This window comes from Carassius gibelio, chromosome B6 (genome assembly GCF_023724105.1).
Source record: "Carassius gibelio isolate Cgi1373 ecotype wild population from Czech Republic chromosome B6, carGib1.2-hapl.c, whole genome shotgun sequence".
Classification (NCBI taxonomy): domain Eukaryota; kingdom Metazoa; phylum Chordata; class Actinopteri; order Cypriniformes; family Cyprinidae; genus Carassius; species Carassius gibelio.
The window spans coordinates 560358-582967 of NC_068401.1; the positions used below are offsets into that span (position 1 = coordinate 560358).

The following is a 22610-nucleotide window of genomic DNA, read 5'->3' on the forward strand; positions in this document are numbered from 1 at the left end:
GATTGGCTCATGCACTCTTTTATTGCAGAAAAAAACATATATATATATATATATATATATATATATATATATATATATATATATATATATATATATATATATATACATATACGTTCTCCCAAAGAGATTTAACCTGATTGCAATGACAGAATAAATGAAGTAAAGTTTCTTCCTCAACTTGAATTTTTTTACTCAGAATACACAGATAAAAAATAAGCAATTTGGAAGTTCATTGGTTGCAAAATATTTCAGGCAAACCATGCTTTCTTCCGGTGAATGCTGTCAAAAGAGGGAATGTATATACTGAATAATATAAAACTTACTTTATATATCAAATGTTAAATATTATTTTTCAAGAAGACAAACTCCATTCAATAAAAGTTTGGGCAAAATTGTTTCCCTCTCATTAAATCAAAAGTATGTTTTAAATAAATGCACATAGCTTGTAGACAAACTTCTGAGAACAGAGCTGGCTTTAAATCGGTCTTTAAATAAATCCAAAACAAAACCTCTGTCATACCAGTTATCAATAACAATAAACTTTCCACGGATTAAACCACATGAATTATTCCAAAGAATTTATTTGTGGGAAGAAAAGATAACAGTTTCCAAGCATGTTTTTGAAATGAAAATGACTTTGGCTCATGCACTCTGTGAGAGGGCCAAGTCTGGCAGTGACGTCATTCTGTCTGACTCGAAGCCCCGCCCCTCGCGCTAACCCCCGCCCCCCGCCGGTTCCCAGCCAACTTGCACTTGAATGAGGTGCGCGCCGCAGACGGCTGGAAAGTAGTACAAACCGTTTGGGAATAACACCGGGAATACTGGAGCACAGCGGCCAGACAGCGGGACGGGGGTGGGGGGACGGAGGCCAAAGGAAAGCCGCTGCTGGAAGAAAGAAGCGTCGCTGAGGGAAAGAGGAAACGCCTGCGTCAATGTTTTTATTCGACAGCGCGCCGTGAAGCGATCGCGTCCGTCCGTTTTCCGCGAGATCTCCTCAAAGTTCAGCTTCATGGGTCTGATGAACGGAACCACCGACACCCACACCAATGTCTCCTGTACCTGTGACTGCAAGAGATCCACTTCATTCCAGAGCATGGCGATCAGTGAGTACCGGAGCGTTTTCTCTTTGACGTTCTTCACTAACTTTAAACGATTCGAGTCGCGGCGCTGATTTGAATCGCCTTTCGCGGTTATTTTTTTTAACGGACGTTTGTATATACAGCCCCCTCGATATATTTATGTTGTTGTCTTTTTTGGGCTATTTAGACTAGTTATTTGTTGGGTGATGTATTGGATAAACTCCTGAGAAAGTTTGACGCGGACTAGTTTAGGTCGTGTAAGGATCCGGTCAGTAGGTGAAGCGGTCAGTGACAGAGACTCGATCATTAGCGCGCAGAATAACACTGTATGAGTCAAAATTATACATTTTTTATTTTATTTAAAAAAAAATCATTAGGATGTTAACTGTAAAGTTCATCTACGAAGATATGTTGTACATTTCCTACAGTAAATATATCAAAACTTCATTTTTGATTAGTAATATGCATTGCTAAGAACTTAATTTGAACAACTTTAAAGATGATTTTCTCAATATTTAGATTTTTTTTGCATCCTCGGATCTCAAATATTGTCCCATCCTAACAAAGCTTATTTATTCAGCTTTCAGATGATCCATAAATCTCAACTTTAAAAAAACTGACCCTTATGACTCAAGGGTCACATTTCTGTTTAAAACGGAATAAGAGCGAGTTAAAGGAACAGTACACCCAAAAATAAGAATCGTGTCATCTTTTAAAATGATCTGTTAAACGCGAAAGCTATTTTGAAGAACACCCAGTTTCTGTTCCTCATTGACTAGTTTCTCCTGTTATTATAAAACTATCAGTAACTGTTTGGTTCATTCTTCAAAACATCTTTAACAGAAGAAGGTCATTCTTAAGGTTTGGAACCACAAGATTGTCAGTAAATGGTGATAAAATGTTCATTTTTAAATGAACCATCCCTTGGTTTTAATTGAAAGTCTCAAGACAATTGAAACCATCACCGAATTTGGTTATAATGGGACGTGCATTGGTTTTAATGGAAACTGCTATGGGTTTTTACTGGGTTTTTTCTCGGAAAACCATTTTTAAATGCTTTAAAGTTGGTTTGTAATGTGTTTATAATGGGAACTGGTGTTTTCAGTTTCCTCTCAGTGATATGCACATGATAACATTATTTCAGGTTTTCTTAAGCATGTGGTTCTGGAGCGCTGTGATGTCCTCGGGCCGGTCTGTGCATCAGACGGATGTGTGTGTGACGTTCTGTCTGCTCTGAAATCCTCCGCTGGGAGTTACCCGACTAATGCTTGGTTTGCGGTGACTCATGTATTGTTCAGACAGCTGCCCGTGTTGTCCAGCAGACTCGCTCATTCGTGGAATTCTCTCTGATTAACCGTCTTGCAAAATCTGTCTGCAGTTTGCAAATAATCTTTTGTAAAGGAAAAGCTGAACAAATAACAAGGTGATATCAGCAAGAACTGGCTGTCATGGGAAAAGAACTTGCTGTGCAGTCTTTGCTTTGTCATAAATAATGTTCCTTGCAATCGCAGCTCCTTGAAAACCTCTCTATCTCTGTTTTCAGACGTTGTCTTGCCCTTGTTTGTCTAGACAGAGTCTCAGTCATATGCCTGACCTGATGATCTTCTCTGGAAATGAAAGCAACACTCCCGAAAATGTCCAGTTTATCAAGTGTGTCAGCGGTTTAATTGAGTTTGTTCTGAAGCACGTGAACTCCTCGGGACTTCTTGTTTCTCCAGTCGAGGATTTGAACAGCTAGTTTTGATTATATTTATATATATATATAAATTTTTTGGATCAAATAAATGCAGGTTAGATGAGCAGAAGAGACTTCTTGAAAAAAACAAAAAATCTTACGGTTTAAAAACTTTTGACTGGTACAACCTCTTTTTTATTATTTCTAAATTGGTTTTGGCTTATTTTTGTGTTTGCATCACTTTAATTGTTTTCTGTAGATCCCGCCTCCTCATACGATTGGTCGATTGTGTAGAATGCCTGCACGCTATTGGTCAAACTACTTTTCAGTCATTACCTTCCTCAAGTATGAAAACAAAGCCAAACCCTGGACACTTTAGACAGTTTAGCTCAGAGCTGCTCCTTCTTTCTTGTTTTGTGGGATGGAAGCCTGTTTGTTTCTGCTCACAGAAATGCTTTAAACAGATTTGAGGTTTCTAATCAAGTTCTACTCAAGTCAACTCAAGGAACAGTCTTCAAGTGCTCGGCTCTTTTCATCACAAGCTGAAACAGAAAGTGAATTCATGATCCACAGATTCACGTCTGTATTCATGATCGCTGAAGCCAGGAGAGATTGAGTGATAGACGTGTGTCAGCTTCGGTCAGATATGACTATCACTCAATCTCTCCTGGCGTCTGTGAACATGAAGAGTTCAATAAAGACATGTGAAATGCCAAAATACAAAAGCAGACATGTTGCATGCAAAAAAAAGAAGCCCGTTTTAGATTCATTAAGATTACATTTTGTTTGGACACATTTAACCTTTGTACCTTTTATTTCTTTATTGATAGTCAACGATGCAAATATATCATCATCTAACTATAGCAAGTACATCAGATTAAAGAAATAGTTGATTCAGAAGTTAAACATTCTGTGATCAATCACTTAACCTCGTGTGAATACAAATCTAAGTTAAATATTCTGTCTTTATGAATCTTTTGAAGCATTTCCCCCGGTTTAAGTTGACTTTCAGTCTATTCTTTTCATGTTTTCATCTTCATTGTATTTTTGAAGATGAGCAAAAGTCTTACAGATTTGTTACGACACGAGGGAGTGTAGAAATCATTTCCATTTTTAAGTGAATTATCCCTTTAACACTTGCATTTCACAATATTTGATAGGACTGAATCTAATTGCAAACTAAAATTAATCTCAGTGTCATGAATTTTTTTTATACTTTTTTTATGTTTGATTTTAACTGCATCATGTATTTGTTGTTCTTTCTTTAATATATACTGATTCATATATTTATATTAGGGGTTGCACAACTGCTGATTTCTACTATATATATATATATATATATATATTTTTTTTTTTTTTTTGTATTGTATAAATTTTTTTTACAGTAAAAGGGCATCATAGGATTTATGCACCATATCAATTTGTTATTTCTTTCTTTTGATTTAAGGACATTTTTGGTCTGGTGTTGCATTTTCTTCTCCGTCTGTGAGATAAGTGTGTGTCAGGATGAGTGTGAGCGGGACACAGACCACTCCTCTCTTACCAGAAACACTCTTGGTCTGAAGCGCTGCTGTGTTTGGGACGGAGGCCGGACCAGACTGTCCCTTCGGGGAAGAAGCTTGTTTTTTCCTCCTGACAGGATATTACAGCTAGCGGTTTCCTCTGATCCTTTGTTTCTGTGACTCTCTAGGGTTTACCGGGAGCTGCTAGACATTGTGGGCAGATCTGGCAACCCAACATGTAAACAGTTTGTTCATTATAATGAGATCGTTTGGATTGTGCAGACACAGATCAGCTGAAGACACACCACACAAAAATGTCTCTCTGCTCTCTAACCTCATTTCACTGGAACTTTCTTACAGTCTTCAGTTGTTCCTGATAATGACGAATCTAGAGAGCATCATCTGTTTGTACAGGTATATGAAATTAAATGGAAAGTTCATCCAAAAATTGAAGTTCTGTGATTAATGCGTAACCTCATGGGTGAATGAAGGTGTAAATTAAAAGTCATTTTGAAGCGGTTACTCCAGTTTAAGTTCTCTTTCAAAGACTTTCAAGCACTTTAGGTTTCTTCAAAAAATCATACTTTGTGTTTTGAAGACGAACAGAAGTCATGAAGATCTCTGAGAGATATTAAATTAAACCTTTAATAATTAAATTTCACATTATTTTCTACACAATTAAAAAAAATTAAAAATCCAATTGCGATTATTCGTTTTTCTGATAATAATTGTGATTGCTATTTAAAATATCTTTAAATCACACATTTGCTTTGCTTGTTTGTATGGCTGCAAATTTGTCCAAAATTATGTGATTATTTATCAATATGGCTATAATTGTGATAATTATCCTTTTATTATTTTTATTACTATTAAATATAAAATGACTTATATTAACATTTCACTGTAAAATGAAAAAATAAAATAAGTATTTAAGAAAAATAATATAGTAATTTTTATGTCACAACTGTAAAATTATAATATTAATATTCATTGCTGTTTTTATTATTATTTTATCATGCATGTGTATATTTATATGTAAGACAAAGATGTTATGTTTATATATTAAATATATTTATAAATAATATAAATTATTTTGATATGCATGTAAATATTTTCAGAATATATAAATGCATGTGTGTATTTATATATCCATAATACCCACAGTATGCACACATATATGAAAGGTCTATTTTGGATGTGATTAATCGTTTGACCGCACAGGTTTGGGTTAATAATCATACGCTAACTGAGTTCCAGTGGTTTGTCTCAGAGTTTGGTGACTCTCTGTTGATTTGGGGTTTGTCATCATGTCTTTGCTTTGGGTCGACGCTCAGCGAATTATCCGTCTTTGACTTCGTGACGCGTCTGTGTCTCTGATACAAAGGGTTGAGGGTTGCCAGATCTGTGGTTTTCCCTTCATCAGACATTATTAGTAGAGCATCTTCTGTCTAATAATCGTGAAGAGCTTCTGATAAAAACAAAGTATCGGTTGAATATAATTTAACCTCTGATATTATAGTAATATGTCATGAGTGGGTTCCCTGTATAGTTCACAGTATATGAGCTTTCCTGTGTTTTACTCCCTTGTTCTGTCCGTGAGGACTCGAGGTTGATGTGGTGTGTGTGTGTGTGTGTGTGTGTGTCATCTCAGGCGCAGCTCAGTGTTTTGTCTGTGACCGCAGGCTTGTGCTCCGTTATCTCTCTCAGTATCGGTCACACGCAGCTACACGTCTGGACCGTGTGTGGTTTGGATCAGGGTCTGGTTACAGAAGATCAGGAGAAGCGGTGAAACCGGTTTTACTTCCGTTCCCAGTCCCTTATGGTTTCTCCCTGTCCTCTCTCGTCCCTGTACACTGAGAGAGATGAGATCCTGTCTGTTCATCTGTCCGTGTGTTGAGCGTGTGCTGCTCATCTTCTGTCCAAAATCCAGGTGTTAGCAGTGAGGGAGCCAGTGATGTGCTGATGATCTCTGTTGGGTGTGTGTGTACAGTAAGTACAGTAGACACTCTTTCATTAGGTCATTGATTGATTGTGTTTCTGTCACACTCTGTTATCAGCTTCTGGCTCTTTTAGTTTCCATTGAGAGTTGCTGTGTGTGAGTTAATGATGAAGTGAAGCTAGTCTGGACGCCTGGAAGAGTGCAGTTAGCTCAGTTAACCCAGAGATCATGTGCTGGTGTTCTTCATCTGATGCTGGTTTGGTTTGGTTTGGTGGAAGCTTCTTTTGTGTTCAGTGAGACTCACACAGACGCTTCAGTGTCTGGAGCCGTAAATAGCAGATGGGGTGTGTGGGAATATAGAGACACACACACACACATACTTGATTTCATTAGTCATTTGTTATGTCACGTCTGCGTCCGCTTTCCCAGCATGCTCTCTGTGTCTCTCTGAGCAGCTCTGGTTATGACCGTGTGTGTGTGTTGAATCATGGGAATTCTCTTAGATCTGGAACTTTTGTCATCGGTCAGACAGTCATTAGAACGAGACAGAGAACAGACTCAATCTGCCCCTTTCCCCCAAAATATTCAGCAAATAAATAAATCAAAGTTAAATATTTTATTATTTCTATTTTCTTTTTATTTAAATTTTAAAACTTCAGTTATAAAAATGTGGCTGGGTTATTTAAATATTATTCAAAAGCAACTAAAATCTTAAAGCTTTAACAATATAATTCTTAATCTATTAAAATTATATATTGTTTTATATTATTATGATATTATATCCTTGTGTATTAATGACATGTTGAAACATTGCACAAACTCTTTTTTTTGGTACAGTATTACATTTCTTTATGCATGTATTCATAATATAATGCAATATATTGTAATGTTTTTATTTATATTTGTGATTTTGTTGATATAAAAATGTAAATAAATAGAACAATTTAGTTTTTAAAACAAAACATTGTACATTGTTTTTCTCAAATAATAAAAATGTATTATAAATAAAATGTGTTATTTTTTTTAGAAATTAATTAGTTTCTATCATGACTTGTATTATGATTTAATCATACACAACTTTTATTTTAGTAGTTTGTAGTGAAGACCTTTGAGTTTCTGTGTGTATTAGATGATTGTTTTGTTTTAGTTTTTTGTCTCGTGAACCAGTTAATGAAGGTTATTTCATGTTGTGTGTGTGTGTGTTTTGGAGGTCACTTCAGTCTCTCAGTCTCAGCTGAGTTTAATTGCTGTCTTAGTTTAATTCAGATGTATGTAAATGAGCATTTAGCATATGAGACGCTGCAGCTGTAGAGCCGTCTGTGCTGCAGGGGTCAGAGGTCAGAGGAAGGACCAGCCTGTGAAATAAAGGTCTGTGTGTGTGTGAGAGAGACTTCTCTTCCCATGATCCTCGTGTGTTACTGAAGCACCGAAGCCCATATCCTGGTATATTCGTCTCATTGTCTGTTGTCTCTGTGTATTTTTCTTGTAATCTTAAAAAAAAAAAACACACAGTAGCCTATTTCTTTATTATTTATAATATTATGATATAATTATAATGTAAAAAATCCTAATATAATTTTGCCACGTTCTGTTATATATACCACATATTTAACGTAAAATATAATAATGTAATAATTTTTAAATAATAATTACAATATTAATTGCTAATATACATAATTATATTAATTATGTTTATTTTTCATGATCTTTCCATTATTATTTTATTATTTTAGTGTTTACAGTTTTACTGTTTACAAAGATTTATTTTTTCTAGTTTGAATGTATTGCATGAATTGTTAACTAAAAGTTTTAGAAACTAAATAAAACAGTATTGACTTCCTGAGTGTTATTCTGAGTGTCTGTCTGTCCCCTTCCCTCAGTAGTGTGCAGCGGGACCTTTGCTCTATATCAGCTGTGTCTGTCTGAGAAACAAGTCTGGGAAGTGTTTGCACTGCTCTCTCTCTGTGTGTGTGTGTGTGTGTGTGTGTGTGTGTGTGTGTGTGTATATCCATCAGCTTGTTTTGTCTGAGAACACAGACGGGTTGGTCGCAGTCACATGACATTAATAGTGTCTTTAAGTGTCATGTATGACGGCTTCTCTGGAGGAAGCAGGACACACACAACACAGCATTTAATCGTATTTTGGAAACTGAAATAGTGTTTTTGTGTAAAATGCGCTCTAGTGTTCTTGAAAGAGTAATTCTTTAGAGTGCAGTTTTCGGTCTCAGGTTTGTTCTCTGATGAACGTTGTGAATCATTCCGGAGCGATGAAGCACAGGCTGGAGTTTATCCAGAGGTGGAATGTTATTTTGCCCTCGGGGCAGGAAGGTGCACCTGGCATCGGCCCCAACACAAACGTCTGCTCAATCCAGACTAAAACTAGAGGAGTTTGAGAATCATTAAAAATGGTTTCAACTAAAACATTGATGGTTGTACACAGCCTTAACTTTTTTGTTACGTTTACTGTACTTATTTCACATTCTTTATGTCATTTTTAATTGTATTTTAAAAGCCTAACCAGGGACTGGGGTTGTAATTTATCCACTGGCTAGAAGCCTGCATCTGTCATGTTATTCTGCATTGTCTCTGTTAAACAAACATCAAATAAATATCATGATGGATGTGTTTTTGATTGCTGCTGGTGTAATTGTTCTCAGCCCGACCTCGCTGGAGAATGACGTCTGAATCCTCCGATTCACTTTGTGTTTTTCAGAATGAGTCCAACCGTCAGTCTCTCTCTCTCTCCTCTCATTAAAGCATAGTTTGCATTGTTTACCGCATGTTTCGCCCTCGGCCTGTTTGAACGGCGTTACACAAACACACACAACATGTTCAGACGGATTCTTCGAGGCCCACCTGCGCCGCCAGACCAAACACACACGTCAGCTAAACACACGTCTGCTTATCCAGACACGCTCGTCTGAACCTTCACCAGTGCTGTGCCGACACAAACCTGCTGAAGGCCTGAGACTAGTCTGAATGAGTCTCAAACACTGAACATATACAACAACAGGGACGCTTTGGCCAGAATCTGATGATTGACGAAGGCTGATCTCACAGATTATGAGGAACCGTGTTCCAGTCTAGAATGTTAAAGCAATAGTTTGCCCAAAAAACAACATTTGATTTAGTTTGTGTCTTCATCAGGTTTGGAGAAATGCAGCGCTGCATCAGTGTCTCATCAATGGATGCTCTGCAGTGAATGGGTGCCGTCAGAATGAGAGTCTGATAAAAACATCACAATAATCCACAGCACTCCAGTCCATCAGTGAACATCTGGAGAAGACAAAACCTGAAACACATCCAGCATTAAGATGATTTTAACTCAAACACATAGAGTCTATAATCCAGAATAACACTTCCTCCAGTGAAAAAGTGTTCTGGTCTGAATCAGGAGAGAAATCTGCACAGATCAAGCAGCGTTTAAACCAATCTAAACTAATCTGTGAGAGATGCACTTTTTCACTGGAGGAAGTGTTATTCTGGATTATAGACTCTGTGTTTGAGTTAAAATCATCTTAATGCTGGATGTGTTTCAGGTTTTGTCTTCTCCAGATGTTCACTGATGGACTGGAGTGCTGTGGATTATTGTGATGTTTTTATCAAACTCTCATTCTGACGGCACCCATTCACTGCAGAGCATCCATTGATGAGACACTGATGCAGTGCTGCATTTCTACAAACCTGATGAAGACACAAACTCATCCTGATCTGAGATGAACTGAGGATGAGGATATTTACAGTGAATGATCATTTTTGGCTGAACTATTAATTTAATGTCCTGTAGATGGGCTTGATTCACTGTAATGTCACCTGATCTAGTGTTTCTAAGCCTCTCTCTAAGCAGTCTTCATGAGGAGAGCGGCTGTATGGTTTATGATGTCCGTCTGCAGTCAGACACCCTGAGTGTTTCCCACAGTCGTCTCTCTCTCTCTCTCTCTCTCTCTCTCTCTCTTTCTCTCTCTCTCTCTCTCTCTCTCTCTCTGTCTCTGTCACTTCTATGGAAATTTGCAAGCAAATTGTGTCACCATGTGACCTCTCTCTCACACACACACACACACACACACACACACACACACACACACACACAAGTTTATCTGTCCATGTAAATAAGCACATAATACAGACTTCTGTTGTTTTATCATAAAATGATTTCTATTTACCACAGAATAACATATTGATCATATTGTAGCACTTTACAATACGGTTCATTAGTTAAAATGAACTAAGAATGAGCTCCTTCATTTATTCATCTTAATTAATGTTAATTTAGCATTAACTAATCCATTATTAAAATCACAAGTTAACAATAGTTAATGCACTATGAACTAGCTAATGTTAGCAAAGATGTTGATTGTTTGATCATGTTAGTTAATACATGAACTCATTTTAACTAATAGCAGCTTATTGTTAAGTGTTACCCAATATTAATTGGGTAATATATGTATGTGTGTGTATAGTATGTATGTACTGGAGGATCTTTATGTATTTTTGATCTTCATATCTATTTTATATAGTATATGCTGGAGGAAATTTTTTGGTATATAAATCCATTTTTCCAGTTAAAGACAGCCTTGAATATTCCTAAAGGGAGGTTTGTTCATATTTAAACTCATTTCTGAGGTCAGATTTGTTCCCAAACTGCAGCTAAACACACACACACACACACACACACACTCTCTGTCTGTCTCGACGGTGACCGGGAATAACCCGTGAGAAAAAGCCGGGGGATGGGCGGAGCTTTGACCTCTCTTGACCCCTCATGACCCCTGCGTCTGATCTCTGAGTGTGTGTGTGTGTGAGTGTGTGTTTGCCGTCATCAGCTGCTCATGTTGGCTCTTTGAATAGACGTCGTAGTGTGTGTGTTACTGCCTCATCGACTCAAACGACTGCTGCTTTTGTTGTTGTTTTATTGATTCTGTTAAAAGTATGAAACACCAGAACCGTAGCCAGAGCTCATAACACAACACATCAGTGATGAAAAATATTTGTCATAACATTAGAATCATAACCACACAAGAAACAATATTGTTAGAATTACTTTTTTTTCCCAGCCAATGAATGCTAAATACTTTGACACTTTTTATTTTAGTATTATTTATTTGCATACTATCATCGATTTCATAAGTTATTCGAATGAACATTTAGTTTATAATTTTTTATTTTTATTATTGTAAATATAGCATTAAGGTTTCCCGAGTTTCTTAGTTTTAATCTGTTTACAGTTAGTAAATTTATCTTAGCTTTAGTCAATTTCAATTTAAACTTAAGTTAGTTGCCAAAGCAACTTTTTTAAATTTTAGATTTAGTGCATTTTTTTGGTGTATATTTAACATTTATATTTGATAATTTACACAAAAAAGTATAACTTTAATAGCAATATTAGAATAAACATAACATTATTGTGTGTTGGCGTGGATGCTAATATATTTAAATATTGTTGTTATTATTATTGTTCTGTAAGAAGTGACTGATGCAAAACATTTAAATGTTGCAAGTCATTTTGAACGTAGCAGAGTTGGCACAAGTTTTGAAAGAGATATAAATGTATCTGTTTGATGAGAATGATGATGCAGTAGTAGATAGATAAGATGTTTTAGCAGTGAGTGATCTGGTCTGTGTGTGTGTGTGTGTGTGTGGGCACAGTCAGTCATTATGTATGTGTGTTTGTGGCTCACTTCACATCCTCGCACCATCAGCTGTCTCGCACTCTTTTTGTTTTCATATTCAAAACTGACTCGCTCAGACAATTGAGTCTAGACGGGCGGCGCTCGGGCCCATCTGCCCCGGGGTGTGTGGGAACGCAGGGCTTCAGTGTTAGTTAGTCTCTGGTGGATGTGGATGTGCATCATGCAGCTCCATGCGCTGGACGGTTCGCATCTGTGTGTTCAGACGCGCTGCAGCGGTGAGTCTGACCTCTCTGTATAGTGTCTAGAGGATTTATTGAAAAATCTATCACCGGAGTGTTTTCTAGAACTGTGGTCTCGTGTAGATCTGAAATGCATCTTTTATGACTTTTTGTTTATTGTAGATCTTGTGTCATTTATTCTGAGATTGCCATGAAAATAGCTTTGATGCTGGCATGGCGTTAAAAGTTGATAGTGTGGTAATGAAGCTGCTGTGTGTTTTTACGGCTGCTGGGTTTGACTTCTTTGTTTGAGTTCATTCACTTTGTTCTTGATGGTAGAATTGAGATCAGCTTTCTGTGTCTGAACATCTTTTAAGATTGAATGTGATGCTGGGCTCAGTAAGATTTTTAATCTTTTAAAGAAATTAATACTTTATTAATCAAGGATGCATTAAATCAATCAAAAGTGACAGTAAAGACATTAATAATCTTACAGTAGATTTCCGTTTCAAATAAATGCTGTTCTTCTGAGCTTTCCTGAAATAAATTAATGTATCATGGTTTCCAGGACAATATTAAACTGTGTTCAACATTGATAATAATCAGAAATGTTTCTTGAGCAGTAAATCATCATATTATTCTGATTTCTGAAGATCATGTGACACTGAAGACTGGAGGAATGATGCTGAAAATACAGCGGAGCATCACAGAAATACATTACACTTTAACACAGATTCACACAGAAAACAGATGTTTTACAATTCTAATAATATATCACTATTTTTTTTTATTAAATAAATGCAGCCTTGGTGAGCAGAAGAGACTTTTTTCAAAAACATTAAAAAAAATTCTAACAGACCCAAACACTGGAGTATTAAAGTGTTTCTGTAGATGTTTCCCTTTCACATGATGTTTAGTATTAATTGTTCATGAATTATTTAAAGTTTGGTCTGGTATTGGAACAAGTGTTTTTTTTTTTAAACCTTTAACTTTGAATCTTATTTTATTTATTTATTTTAGTTTATTTGAATAATATTTGTTCTTTTCTGAGCAGTATTACTATAAGTCACACTTTTTTTCATAGCTTGGCTGCTCCTGGGACTTATAGTCAGGTGCAGTGCTGGGAAAGATCACTTTCTACATGAACTAGTTCAAAGTTCAGTTCACAAATTTAAAATGAACTAGTTCAGTTCATAGTTCAAACTACAAAATTCACTATAAGTTCACACAGTTCCAAAAATTAACTAGTTCATAGTTCTTTCTTTCCATATGTTGCTGTGAGCTATTATTTTTCAAAATTATTGCCACAGCCCATATAGAATCACAGACAGCAATTATTTTATCAGTTTTAACAATGAAGCTATGCATCAGATTTCATCTTCATATCTAATTTTGAATCCTTATCCAACCAGGGTTTACATTAGCATTGAGGGGACAGCACTTCCCCCTTGTTGCTTTAATGCTTTGTCTCCCATTCTCACCGACCTTGTCATAAACATCGTAAAATTATTTTAAATGATCATACGCCTTCTTGATACATGCTGCTGTCACCTCCATGCTGTTTTTGTTGATGACGCGTCACGCATGCGGCGGACGGCGGTGTGACACTGGTGGCTGGTGTTGCCAGATTGGGTGTTTTTCCACTACATATTAAGACCCGTTTACTGTGTGTTTTAGCAGGGTTTTCTCCTGGAAGGCTCTATAGAAATCTGGCGCCCTATTGAACGAAGTTGAGTTGACAGTAACGTTCATCAGGCAGTAATACAGCATGTTCAGTTCACGTTTGCCCAAAATATGAACGAGTTCATGAACTATCCTTCAATGAACGCGTTCAGGCACAACACTGGTCAGGTGCGACTTATTTATCAAAATTAATTTGACATGAACTGAGAGAAATGAATCAAGAGCAAACATTACCATCTCCAGCCAAGAGAGGGCGCTCTATGATGCTCACTGCTCCTGTAGCCTCACTCTGAACACATAGAGCGCCCTCTCACGGCTGGAGACGGTAATGTTTTCACTTGGTTTTTGGTTTTAAAAAGATCATGCGACTTATAGTCCAGTGTAACTTAAGTTTTTTTCCTCATCATGACGCATTTTTGGACTGATGCGACTTATACTACTTAGGTGTGGCTTATAGTCCGAAAAATACGGTATGTTAAGAATGCCATTATTAGCTTGACATTTAGTGAGATTAACAGAACGTCTGTGTGTGTGTGTGTGTGTGCAGCCCAGCTGGAGTTTGTTCAGATCCTGGTGATCGTGGTGGTGATGATGATGATGGTGCTGGTGATCACGTGTCTGCTGAATCACTACAGACTGTCTGCGCAGTCTCTCATCTCTCGCCACGGACGAGTGCGCAGACGACACCTGCCCCTGCCGACGGTAACACACACACACACACACACACACTAATACACACACGCACACACACACACACACACTAATACACACACACACACACATACACACACACACACACACACTAACACACACACACACACACACACACTCACACATGTTTGTTTTTGTGTAAAGTGTGTTCATCCCATAGGTGTAATGGTTTTTATTCTGTACAAACTGTATATTCTATGTCCCTTCACCAACCCTACACCTAACCCTAACCCTCACAGGAAACTTTGTGCATTTTTACTTTCTCAAAAAAAACTCATTCTGTATGATTTATAAGTGTTTTGAAAAATGGGGACATGGGTTATGTCCTCATAAGTCACCCTCTCCTTGTAATACCTGTGTCATACCCATGTCATTATACAGAGTTGTGTCCTGATATGACACAAAAACATGCCCAAACACACACACACACACACACACACACTCAAACGGCTTCTTTCACACACACTGATGTCTGTCTCACTCCAGGCGTTGCATCACGGTGGAGAAACTGTTCTAATTTAAGATTCAGCTTGATCATATTATCATTGACTCACGACGCTTGTGTGTGTGTGTGTGTGTGAGTGATTAATCATCCCATAATTCAGATTTTTGCTCATGTTTGTGTGTGTATGAATCTAGATAATTTAGCAGCTGAACTGTAACCTCCAGCTGCTCCAGAGACTCACTAAAGAAATCCTGACACTGAGATCATCTTCCTCACACTGACACGCTGCAGTATGATCAAACACATCGTGATTCATCGTGTTATCATAACTGAATCAGGATTGTGAGAGGTGATCACATTAATGCTGAGAAATTATGCTTTCAGACTCTCTTCTAGACTAACTGTACGACATCCATGTATATAAACGATATCACATGTGTATTTCACATCCTTATATAAATATAAGGATCTAAAGTAATCTAAAGATCAGTGAATCTCAGTGAACATCACACACTGAATTGAGCTGAAATCTTAGTATTATGTGAGCAGAAAGAGAGAAAACGAACTCAACTCAATCTTAAAGTGACTAAAACGATTAAATGACTCAGAAGAACGGTTTGTCCTGAATGATGTGTAATGTGTTTCTCTCTGTTGTTCACAGGAGGGCAGTCTGTGGTCCTCGGACGCTCCCAGCTCTTCTAATGTCATGAGTGAGGTATGATTTATTTCATCAATAACAAATCTTCCTCCGTTCTCTCATCAGTAAACCAAGTTCTGCTGCTCAGGATCTGTCTCTGTCTCCCGCAGGGTTACGCTCCGGACCGTGTGTCGTCGTATCTTCAGCGTGAGCGTCTGTCCCGCTTCCAGCCCACGTTCCCGTACCTCCCTCACGCCATCATCGACCTGCCGCCCACCATCTCTCTGTCGGACGGAGAGGAGCCTCCTCCGTATCAGGGTTTGTGTTCCCTTCAGCTGCGGGACCCCGAGCAACAGCTGGAGCTCAACCGAGAGTCAGTCCGAGCGCCGCCCAACCGCACCGTGTTCGACAGTCCTCTCATCAGCGCCGCTCCGCCGGCGTACAGCGAGGTCATAGGTCACTACTACCACCACACATCAGGGACCCGACACACAGCGCTGCTGCAGGGAGCGATACACATCAGCCGCTCGGACGGACGAAACACACGCAACAAACACAACACCAAAGCACAGCACGTCTGACGCCGCTCTTCCTCTTCTGGAGCCTTCATCAGACTCTGCAGCTCTCAGATTTATCAATTCCCAGCTGGGATTTCATGTGGCTAAAATATATATATATATGAGCACATCAGTGTCCCTGCAGCACAGAAGCAGCATCAGTGTCACAGACGGATATTTGGAGAAATACACAACAATACATTGTATGAGTCTAAATTATACATTTCTCTTTCATGACAAAAATCATTAGGATATTAAGAAAAGATCATGTTCAGTGAAGATATTTAGTAAGTCTCCTACCGTAAATATATCAGACTTCATGTTTGATTAGTAATATGCATTGCTAAGAACTTCATCTGAACAACTTTAAAGATGATTTTCTCAATATTTAGATGTTTTTGCTCCCTCAGATTCCTGATTTATAATAGTTGTATCTCAGACAGATATTGTCCTCCGAACAAACCACACATCAATGGAGAGATGATTTATTCAGCTTCAGATGATGCATTCATCTAAATGTAAAAAAAAAAGAACTTATGACTGGTTTTGTGCTCCAGGGTCACATTTATTCTCAAAACATTTAATTCCTGCTGAATGCCATCAACAAAAACCGGCGTCTACATAAAAACTGGACTCGATTAAGAGCTGTTTGTGTGCAAAAACAGAGCATACATTTTAACAGCGAGACCAGCTCATATCTCCAGAAAGCTGACGCCAAGCACTTCTCCACGTCCAAACCAGATCTCACAAATATAAAGAGTCCCTGATGTCAGACGAGGGGCAGCGCTTCAGACCTTCTCTAAATATTTCTGTGTTGTTCGTCCTCTGTGCTTTAGTCTCTCTGTACTTCCTTCCCTGAGCGATGGACAGAGTCTGGTCTTCCTCTTAGGAACAGCAGTCGCAGTCTTGTGATTCTTCATCAGTTCTTCTTCTGTTAAATGTGCACGACTTCCTCATGAGAGTTTTGCACAATATTCAAAGCATCCGACTGTTTTGGAGCAGATACGGAAGTGTTTGTGATCAGAGAGAGACTTGAAGCTTGCGTGTGTGTGTGTGTGTGTGTGTGTGTGTGCTACTATATGAATATATATACATGTATATGGAATACTGGAAAACAAACTTAAGAGCACGGTTCTAGAGTTATTTATCTAAATGTCTAAAATTGCACTATTTTGAATATAAGGGTGTGATGGGTCCACAGATGGTGTGTGTCCTGACGCTGGTGAATGATGAGTGTGAGAGAGTGAACAGATCTGAATCAGTTCTAGAGATCAACGCTAGTCTTCTTCAGCTAGATTAACTAGTGTTAGCTTGGATTTCTTACATGTGTTTGCCTTAATTTGATTCTAGACTCTAGGACCCTGAATTCACAATCACTGGTGTTCCGAGCGTACAGATCTCAGCGGCTGGGTTCACACGCGGCGTCTCTTATAGCACTTTACCGACTCGTGGGAGGACAACAATCGAGCAGCTGTAAACCAGCACTAAAGCAGACGAATATGCAAACGCTCCCCGATCGTACGACGCACGCAGAGCTGGAGACTCATCCCCTGAATCAAACACCGTCTCATTCAGCGCTGGAGACTCCCATGATGCATCTGCGCTCGGGGAATATCGCGTCTGATTGTGTCTGTTGGGTTTAACTCCAGAGAACCGCTGCTAACAGGAAGTCCTCGGCTGGAGAGAGGAACTCAACCTAATCTAGTCTAAAGAGTCATTCCTTATTATTGCTTTGCTCGTAGAATGATTCCTTTGCTGTTTTTATCATATATATTCCATAACATGATCAACAGAATACAGACTTACATCCGGCTGTTTAAAGTCCACACTAGTTAGTTAGTAACTAACTACCCATGTGTCATTCTGTTAATTATATTTTAGTCAGAAATGTTTAGAAGAAATTGTTAGCCATTTTTATTATATAAATTCCATATTATAAATGAGTAATTGGCCGAATGCAGACTTTAATCTGATTGTTTAGTTGATAACTCCTTTCTGTACAGAATTATTATTTTGTGCATTTTTTATACGATATTTTTCCAATTATAGTGAATTGTGTGAATGTAGACTGTTTGTGTTCCAGTCTAGTTAGTTGGTAACTAGTTACCCGTGGGTCGTTCTCTCTCCAGCCGCGGCCTAATGTCTTCCCTTTGAGATGCCAGTGTGTCACATGACCCTGTCAGCCAATCAGGTGGCTGTCGACAGGAAGTGAGTGTATGTATGATGAAGATGATGATGATGAAGAGGTAGTTTAGTGGAGAGAGTTGCAATATACCGACTGTTTGCCTTCTGATAATGTAGTTAGCCGTGTAGCTCAGATTAAAGATGTACTAGCTGTTTTTGTTCTTGTTGCTTCTCATGTAAAGCTCATGTGTGTTCTGTTCACTCATTAAACAGACGACAGGTTTGTGCTGTTCCCTCGACGCTCGGTAATGTGAGTGCAGACTGAAGAAAGTGACGTGTGCCTTCCAGTCGCCAGCACAGACTGTGTGTGTGTGTGTGTGTGTGTGTTCTGTTGCCTTCATTACACCTGAAACACTAAACATCTGCATCAGAACGCATCTGGTGCACTTTAGATGTAGTGAAATCAAGCACAAGTCTGCTCATCTTCATGATGCTTTAGTCTAGATAAATGAGTTTCTGGGCTCTCAATCAAATCACTGAAGGCTTTCCGTGTGAAAGAGACATTTCCAAAGAAGGACTTTCTCTCCAGTGATGGCGGCTCTGATGGTTTCTCTGCTGTTGCATTGCTTTGGGTTTGAACATGCCATTAAACGCTCTCTGTGATTGCAATAAGAACATATTTACATCGAGAATCATCAGTCCTGTAGATTTAGTTACTCTCCTGTTATCTCTTTTATTTTTATTTATATCAGATTCTGAAAGTGTTACTGTGTTTCTCTTTGGAACAGTGTCTGTTACACACCATCTCATGCATTTCAATTAGCTGCCAATTATATGAATAAAACATTTTATAAAATAATGCATATGTGGGCTGTTTTTGTGTTTTCTGTTTTCACATTAGAAATGGACTTGCACTAACATATGAAGGTAATAAATTAAAACAATCTTAGGTTCAGAAATGGAATCGTTTATTCAACATATATAGACAAAATAAAAAGCATGACTTGTACATTCTGATAAAGTGAGAATATGGAGGAAAAAAACAGCTAAATTTTAATGTGAATTTGCTGCAGATGCTGCTTGTGATGTAAATCATGGAGATCTTTGTAACAGTTAAACAGATCCTGATATACACTGATCTAAATATCAGTAATGTGTAAATTATCCGCACATATAACAGTGATGGAGAGCTGAAGAAATCAAGGCTCCTCAGAAGATGTGAGATGTTCTGGAGGCTTGTGAAGATCATTCCTCCGCTGAGGAACAGTGAAACAAACGCTCCTCAGAAGATCCTGAGGATCAGATTTGAGACTCTAAAACATGATTGATGGAGAATCAAGTAAAGCTGAGCTGCTTCAGTCCAGGAAGAGTTCATCTGGAGATATTACTGACCTTATTCTGACCTTTACTGGATCACAATCAGACAAGATCTGACAGCAGACAGATTGACTGAACTATCGGAGAAGATGTGCAGTAGATTGATTGTGTTGATGACTTACAGTAGGCTTTAAAGGGTTAATGACTCTAAATGTGTCTGTTCTTCTGTAGATCCAGCAGGTGGCGCTGTAACACGTGTAACTTCAGGGTTTGTCCAGCAGGTGTCAGGCTCGACTCAAGGATGATGTTAACCTAGTTTTAAAACCCATATTCATATGATAATCACATCAGGAATCTCTGCTTCTCTTCTGATCTCTATCTGTCAGGAAGCTGGTGATCCACTGACAGAGAGAGCCAGGAACAGAGCAGGTCAGTGTGGTCTGGAGGACTGTCGGGATGATGCTGTTGAAATCCTCACACAAGTCCCTGGTTTGTGCAGATGTTGCAGGATGAAGTGAATCCCATGTTGATCCACGGAGCTGTTTGCTCAGTAACTGCAGGGTCCAGTGAGGGTCCAGTGATGTCCTTCAGATGAAACAGAACCAGTTTTAAGATGACTTCATGACGACGGATGTCAACTTTCACATGAATCGACTCCTGCTCCTCTTTCTTTGGTCACTTCTCTGTTACACAAGACGTCTCTGACCCTGGAATCAACTGTTGTTGAGAAACTCAGTAACAAACTCATTTTCAGGGAGCTGCTAAAGGAAGCTGGATTTCTTGTTCAATGGTTTTATGTCATTATAAGATGACTCACGGCGCAAGATTGTCACAATGTCAAATCACAGCAAAAATCTATTTTATATTATGTTCATTTAGATTTGATTGTATATGCATGATATTAGTTGCATATTGCTTTTGGAAGAAAAAGTAGTCTGAGAATTTGTGTGTGTGTGTGTGAGACAGAGAGTGTGTGTGTGTGTGTGTGAGAGAGAGTGTGTGTGTGTGTGTGTGTGTGTGAGAGAGAGAGTTTGTGTGTGTGTGTGTGTGTGTGACAGAGAGTGTGTGTGTGTGTGTGTGTGTGTGTGAGAGAGAGAGTGTGTGTGTGTGTGTGTGTGTGAGAGAGAGAGAATTTGTGTGTGTGTGTGTGAGAGACAGAGAGTGTGTGTGTGTGTGTGTGTGAGAGAGAGAGTTTGTGTGTGTGTGTGTGTGTGTGACAAAGAGAGAGTGTGTGTGTGTGTGTGTGTGTGAGAGAGAGAGATAGTGTGTGTGTGTGTGTGTGTGTGTGTGTGTGAGAGAGAGAGAGTTTGTGTGTGTGTGTGTGTGTGTGACAGAGAGTGTGTGTGTGTGTGTGTGTGTGTGAGAGAGAGAGAGAGTTTGTGTGTGTGTGTGTGTGTGTGTGAGTGTGTGTGTGTGTGTGTGTGTGTGTGTGTGTGTGTGTGTGTGTGTGTGTGTGTGTGTGTGTGTGTGTAATGACATGGGTATGACACAGGTATTACAAGGAGAGGGAGACTTATGAGAACATAACCCATGTCCCCATTTTTCAAAACACTTATAAATCATACAGAATGAGTTTTTTTGAGAAAGTAAAAATGCACAAAGTTTCCTGTGAGGGTTAGGGTTAGGTGTAGGGTTGGTGAAGGGACATAGAAAATACAGTTTCTACAGAATAAAAACCATTACACCTATGGGATGAACACACTTTGTGTTCTCCTCAGTCTCTGATGTCCACTGGAGGTGTCTGGGTTGCGTGTGACCAGTTTAACCAGCTGCCGAAAGGTTATTCCTGTGGAATGATGCTGATCCGAGAGACAAGAAACATTTGTGACTTTGGTGTGTGGCAGTTAGTGTTAGCCGTGATTGCAGAAGACAGACAGCATTATAAATGTTCTCATGCTACAGTCAGGATCAGTTTCTCTGCACAAGGACAGTAAGTGTTGAGTGTTGATGTGTTGGTCCTCACAGAGGTCTCGGCGTCATGCGTTGGTTTGGTCAAAGATGCCTTGGAGAAGATGAAGCAGGTCAGAGATCACCGTTACGGCTAAATGAAGCTTGTGCTTGAATATAACTGTTGTTCATGACTCAGTTTCACACAGCTGTCTGTTGAGTCCGTCTCAGTAGCTATGTTTGTTTGTTTCATTTATTCATACAGTCACGTGACTTGTTTCATGCGCATGGTGGAGTTTATTTTTGGTGAAATGTGTTTAAATTTTTTCCTATCAGATAAAAAGTTTATTCTGCTCAGTGGTTTGCATAAGTTTTCAATGCACCTTTTTAGAATTGTTACAAATGTTACAAATTATTTCTATTTCAAATAAACGCTGTTCTTTTGAACTCTCTGTATGTATCATGGTTTCCAGAACAACATTGAACTGTGTTCAACACTGCTAATAATCAGAAATGTTTCTTGAGCAGTAAATCATCATATTATTCTGATTTCTGAAGATCATGTGACACTGAAGACTGGAGGAATGATGCTGAAAATACAGCGGAGCATCACAGAAATACATTACACTTTAACACAGATTCACACAGAAAACAGATGATTTACACTAGAATAATATTTGACTATTTTAACCGTATTTTTGATCAAATAAACAGCCTTGATGAGCAGAAGAGACTTTTGGACAGTAGTGTAAACTTTCTAATTGGTAAATGTTGGTAAAGTGTTTTATTTAACTGTTTAACACTGATTATTCCCATTCTCTGGTAATCAAACCTGTTTTATCACACACACACACACACACACACACACACATACAGGACATTTCATAGACTTGCATTGATTTTCTGTTAATGTTCTTTTCTACCAGCCCTAAACTTACCCCTCATTATAAGCCTGTTGAACTGGAGGGGAGCAGTCGAATGTCTTCAGATATTTCACAATAGACGTGAGGACATTTAGTCCAAAACCAGATCTAACACTCACACCCTTCCTCCCTGTCATTATCATCATCATGCCACAGCAAACATCACCACCCAGCCAAACCTTGGTCCTGTCCCAGTGTGGATGATACTGATGCTCGTCTCTGCCCCCCGTTGAGCGCTCGGCCCTCCAGGTGAGTAACACAGTAACACAGTAACACAGGACGA

The 22610-nt window shown here is 38.6% G+C and overlaps 1 protein-coding gene across 1 annotated transcript; it reads left to right on the forward strand.

Moving 5' to 3' along the window:
• The first annotated feature begins 711 nt into the window (after nucleotides 1-711).
• On the forward strand, nucleotides 712-19059 carry LOC127959616 (protein TMEPAI). The gene is made up of 4 exons (XM_052558897.1): nucleotides 712-1103; nucleotides 14274-14428; nucleotides 15544-15597; nucleotides 15690-19059. Exons 1-4 carry the CDS (start codon nucleotides 1010-1012, stop codon nucleotides 16098-16100), a joined length of 714 nt encoding a protein of 237 aa, XP_052414857.1. The 5' UTR covers nucleotides 712-1009; the 3' UTR covers nucleotides 16101-19059.
• The last annotated feature ends 3551 nt before the right edge of the window (nucleotides 19060-22610 follow it).

What these genes read in the sequence shown, in the direction of transcription:
- LOC127959616 (XM_052558897.1), top strand. Translation starts at nt 1,010, where the DNA reads ATGGGTCTGATGAACGGAACCACCGACACCCACACCAATGTCTCCTGT. An exon ending in ATTCCAGAGCATGGCGATCA is followed by an intron (nt 1,104 to 14,273) that starts GTGAGTACCGGA and finishes GTGTGTGTGCAG; the next exon opens with CCCAGCTGGAGTTTGTTCAG. An exon ending in GACACCTGCCCCTGCCGACG is followed by an intron (nt 14,429 to 15,543) that starts GTAACACACACA and finishes TGTTGTTCACAG; the next exon opens with GAGGGCAGTCTGTGGTCCTC.